This window comes from Amblyraja radiata, chromosome 41, assembly GCF_010909765.2.
Source record: "Amblyraja radiata isolate CabotCenter1 chromosome 41, sAmbRad1.1.pri, whole genome shotgun sequence".
Taxonomy (NCBI): Eukaryota; Metazoa; Chordata; class Chondrichthyes; order Rajiformes; family Rajidae; genus Amblyraja; species Amblyraja radiata.
Genome location: NC_045996.1, coordinates 10,518,361 through 10,523,784, shown reverse-complemented (window position 1 = coordinate 10,523,784; position 5,424 = coordinate 10,518,361). Strand labels below are relative to the sequence as shown.

The 5,424-nt window shown below is 47.2% G+C and overlaps 1 protein-coding gene across 6 annotated transcripts in view; it reads left to right on the top strand.

Moving 5' to 3' along the window:
• Positions 1-300: 300 nt before the first annotated feature.
• Positions 301-5,424, top strand: part of LOC116967820 — a 55,845-nt gene continuing 50,721 nt past the window's right edge. For 3 of the 6 annotated variants that reach the window (XM_033014436.1, XM_033014435.1, XM_033014431.1), the window contains exons 1-2: positions 762-2,036; positions 4,293-4,539. In XM_033014436.1, the coding sequence (XP_032870327.1) occupies positions 1,356-2,036; positions 4,293-4,539 (928 nt within the window). In that variant the 5' untranslated portion in view covers positions 762-1,355. Of the gene's footprint in view, positions 403-760; positions 2,037-4,292; positions 4,540-5,424 lie in introns of those variants that run through there. The other 3 variants (XM_033014430.1, XM_033014434.1, XM_033014429.1) reach the window with 2 other exon arrangements.

Genomic DNA, 5,424 nt, shown 5'->3' with positions numbered 1-5,424 from the left:
CATGTTTTTTGTTTATTCCTTGTGGGAACCTCGTTCGATCGGGAGGCGGTAGATGATTTGCACCAGTTGCTGTTTGCAGCCTGACCATGCTTGCACGGCCAGCAATGGGGTGGGATTAGCGTGCAAGGAGAGAAGAGGTAGAGGTGGGCAAAGATGCCAATACAAGTGGCAACCGAGTCTGCTGCACCCATGCAATGCCACCGCGGCACCACGTGGCCGGCGGTGGGGGTTGGGGGGACAGTCACGTGGTGAGGGCGCGGGCGGTGCGTGTTGTTTAGAGGCCTGGCAGCGGGCTCGAGCGCATCGCCTCACCGCCGGCGAACGGACACCCGCGGGGTGGTGGTGGGAGAGGGAAGGGCAGTGGGACCGCACGGCCAACGCCATCCCGCTCACGGCTGCGAGGTAATAAAGCGCCTGGGGGGGGGGGGGGGGAGTGACCGGCGGAGAGAAGCAGGCGGACAGGCCCGCTGGTGGCACTCGAGGCCGAGGCGCCTAGGCCCAGGCGCCTTTTGTTCGGACTGTGAGTGCGTGTGTGTGTGGGGCGTGAGCCTTTGGCTGCGCTCACTCTCACCACCCCCACCCCCACCCTCCTCCCTCGCCACCTCCACCCACCCCCCTCCTCCTCCTGCTCCTGCCGCGGAGAGAGGAGCAGAGACGGCGAGGTGAGCGGTGAGCCCACCCTCTTACTTCCCACCCTCCCTCCCTCCCTCTTGCTTCCCTCTCTCCCTCCCTCTCTCCCCGAGAGCGGGCTGTGCTTGGCCCGCACCCAGTCCACTCCAGACCCAGACCGCCAGACACGGAGCACGGCCCTGTACAGCAGGGCCCCGGCCCGACCGCCTCCCACAATGGAGAAATGGAGAGCAATCACATGTCCGGCTACTCCCAGCGGTTCGCTCCCCATTGTCTCCCCGTCTCCCTCGGGGGAGGGTTTTCTTTGAACGATCTACCTCCCAGCTCTTCTATTTTAACCGGCCAAAAAAATCACAGTCAAAGCCCGCTGCAGAACCGGTCCATGTGAAGTTGGCTGCCGCGAATCCAGCGCGTAAATTGCACCATTTATTTTCCCCTTCCCCCCCCCCCCTCCTCCTCCTCCTCGCTGCCCGCTTTATTAATCGGAGTTCTCGCCGCTTTCACTTCTAGGATGCCTATGCCGAGTCGAGTGTGGAGCAGCCGCCTGACTCTCGGCGATGGCTGACGGCGGCCAGGAGCTGCCGGCCTTCTCCCGCCCCCCTTCCTGCTCCATGGCCGTGCATTGATTGAGGCGTCGCTGCGAACTGCAGGCTGCCTGCCCAACGGATTGCAAGCGCATACCTCTTGTCGTGTATCCACACACGTACACACACACACACTTCGCCATGGACGGGAAAAAAATTGATGACATCGCCCCCGGCCGTCTTCGCCGCCTTGAAGACAACAATGGCGTGATGAAGTCTCCTCCATCCTGCCTCAAGTCCGGGAACGTCAAGGTCTATCTGAAAAAGTGGAGCATCTGGGACAAATTTTACAACTTGGGTACCGAGATGAGAATGTCCAAACGGGGAAGGTTTATGTTTCCATACTGTGAATATTCAGTCTCCGGGCTGGATCCCGAGAAAAAGTACATCATGGCAATGGATATCTCTCCAGTGGACAGCTACCGCTACAGATACAATGGATGCAAATGGCAGATAAATGGGAAAGCAACCCCACATGTAATGGGGAGGCTTTATTTCCATCCAAATGGGAGTGTTTCTGGAAAAGAATGGATGCTTAAGACGTTGTCTTTTGCCAAACTCAGATTGACCAATTGCCCTACAGCAGAAGAAGGCAATGCAATCCTTCATTCAATGCATCGATACATCCCCCAATTCCACATTATTGTAACTGATGGAATCATTGAGAAGCTAAACCTGAATGATCCCCGTGTCTACACATTTGTCTTTCAACAAACTGAGTTCTTTGCTGTGACAAAGTATGAAAATAAATTTATCAGGCAGCTAAAACACTTCTATAATCCCTATGGCACTGCACTACGTGACCTAAAGACCTCCAAACAGGTAAATAATCAGCTATAGATTTTTGGTGGAAAATTGTTATTGCATATAAGAGTCAGGTGTCATGATGCAGCTCTGTAAGATTTTGGTTAGGCTGCATTCGGAATATTGCCTGCAGTTCTGGGTGCCCCATTACAGGAAGGATGTGGAGGCTTGTAGATGGAAGAGCTTTACCATATTGTTACCTGAATGAAGGGGTATTCGCTACAAGGGGAGGTTAGACAAACTTGGATTGTTTTCTCTGGAATGGTGGAGGTTGAGTTGGTTGTATATGGAATTATGGGAGGCAGAGATAGAGTAAACGGAACATTTTCCCAGGGTGGAAATGTCAGGGGCTAGAGGGTATGGCTTTAAGGTGAGAGGGGCAAAGTTTAAAGATGCGTGGGGCAAGTTTTTTTACACAGGTGATGGATGCCTGGAACCCGCTGCTGGGGAGGGAGGGGGTGGAGGCAGATACAATAATGAAGTTTGAGGCTTTTAGATAGGCACATGGATATGGATCATGTGCAGGCAGATGAGATTAGTTTCTCTTGACATCAACTTCAGCACAGACCTTGAGGGCCTTATGGCCTGTTTCTGTGCTGTGCTGTTCTATGTTCCAAATGTGACCAAGGGCCTTGCCCAATGAACTTGGTCACAATTGTCTTCATCAAAGAGCAGTTAACTTAATAATAATGTAAATCTTGGTGCTTGCTCTTGATTGTTTCCCCACAAGCAGTAGCTCTACTCTACAACCAAAAGCCTGTAACCTCCTTTTGCTCTGTTTTTTTTATTTCGTTCTTCACATGTTTAAATTATTACGTTTTATTTTTAATTGTCTACTCTATATCGTGTTGTTACTTGCGAGCTAAGCACCAAGACAAACTCCTTGCATGAAAACATACTTGGCTAATAACATTTATTCAATTCAATGATTTAAACCATCTCCATTGGCACATTCTTGTAGAATCTCATTCTGCTGAGACAATACAAAGGGACTCTAGTGGAGTCTGCATTCTTTAATTTGTATTGTAATTGCCGACCTCTGCCGAGTTTGCCCTTGACTCATACTCGCAGCATGGTCGCCATGAGGTCATGGGAGGTCTTCGTAACTCTTCCTCATGCTCGTGAGTGGTCTCCGCGTACTCGTGTCCTCAAGTAGGTCGCGCCGTTTTTCCAACCTGATAAAAAATATCCACGAGTAAAAAAAGGTCGGCATAGGTCGTCCAAGTGGGACAGGAGCTTTAGTGTGATATGTCTTGCTGACGATGCAGTAATATCAGATGTGATTAAAGCATAAGCATCTTATAGTTCTGCTTGCAGTTGTGTCAGTGCATCCATTGGATCTACACATCCAGTTGTTGATAAAATTATACTATTTGCCAAGCTAGTATTGTAACTAGCATTCAGTGTAATCACAAATGCCTCCCTGGTATGACCTCCAATTTTGCTAAATTGTGTCCAAGTCGTGCAAGTTGAAAGTGGTTTTGCCATTGATTGTCATGTCAAGCTACACTACAACAAGCCAATGAGGCATCTTGCCAAAGCGTTTCAATATTTCAGGGCTATGCCCTGTTCTCTTATCTCCTGAAACCTCCCCACTTGCCCTTCCATTTGACATGCCTCAAATGTAAGTAGCTTGTGCTTAGCTTATGAAGAAAAGCCATTAGGGAAAGCATTTGCTGAGAGGCGACCACTTTCGTCACTTGCAGGTTTTTTTCACAAGTTCACAAAGTATGGTAGAATTAGGCCATTCGGCCCATCGAGTCTATTCTGCCATTCGATCATGGCTGGGCTCTGCCTCCTAATCCAATTTTCCGGCATTCTCCCCATAACCCTTGACACCTGTTCTAATCAAGAATTTGTCTATCTCTGCCTTAAAAATATCCATTGACGTCCTCCACAGCCCTCTGTGGCAATGTGTTCCACAGATTAACTCCCCTCTGACTAAAGAAGGTACTCCTCACTTCCTTTCTGAAAGAGCGCCCTTTAATTCTGAGGCTATGACCCCTAGACTCTCCCACCAGTGGAAACATGAGATGTTCTTGGGTTTGTCAAAAGTTCTTTGTGTTTGTCCTTTGGGAAGTTTTTGAGAATGGTCCTCTTGTATTGGTTTTACTTGTTTTAATATGGAAACTACCTAATTGTATCAGAAATGGGGAAATTCCTGTCTGGAAAGTTGACTGGAATCCCAAGTGCATGAACGGTTCAGAGCGGTTTGTGATTCTTTCCAGCTTCTCCCTATGAAGCACTGAATGATTGTTCATTTTTTGCTCACAGGATGGTGTGAATAGCCGAAAGGCTAGGAAGCGATGTGAAAAGAAGTCTTTCCTCAATGTAGTAAAAATACACGATACCACAAATAATAATGAGGAGTCTGAGCAGAAACTGAAGGCAATTATTCCCCTAAAGGATGGTGCAGGAAAAACCCAAGAATGTACAAATAACCAAGGACTTATGAAACAAATGAGAAAAATTCCACCTGTAGAAAATGTACTTCAAATAAAACAGTCATTCAGTTTTGAAGGTCAGTAATAGGAAGTCAATTACTTCACAGAATATTCTCCTATTGTGGTCCTAAATGCATTTATTTAAATTCCCAATCTGGTTATTGCAACTTATTTTCATACCGTGCAGGTTTTCTCCAATCAAAGATTCTTCCTTGTTAGATCAACGTTTCATTCGTACTTGGTACCATGCTGTACCTTGCTTGAGCAATTATTTTTTCAAATGTTTTCTAATTTGTTGGCCACTGAGATTAATTATTTCAACAGTGTATACCACCACCACCACCACCGTCCAAACCACCCAATCTAGTTTGTGTCCCCACTAGATCATTCTATTATTTCATCCTTGTCATATTGGACACCGTCTTACAAAACAACACCCTTTACAAGATTAAATCAATTAAAGGCCGTATTCAAGCAGCATTAGCATGGAAATTTCTTGCCCTGTTCTGTTCTTATGATCGTATCCATTACAACCCAAAGGTTTCAGAAATGTTTCAGCATGCGAATCTATTACAGTTCATTACACAGAACAGCAGAGAGGCATGTAGATTGGACTAGAACAGAATAAGAGGACAAAACTTGGGGGGAAGAATAAATGTCCAGCATTCCAATGTGCAAATTGAGGAATGTTTTCTTGAATTTCCTGAGAGGCAGCACAGTGGTGCAGCGGTAGAATTGCTGCCTAAAGGAGCTGTCCCACTTAAGCGATTTTTACTTGCCGGCACCCGTCACAGTCGCAGCAGGTTGCCGAAAATCTTCAAAATGTTGAAAATCCAGCAGCGACCAGAAAAAGGTACGACTCTTTGGGCGACTACTCACCACCATACAGGCATCACCCCACAACATGTCTTCTTATAAAATCAAGCAATCTTTTAAATAAAAAACAAAGCTTCTACTTACCT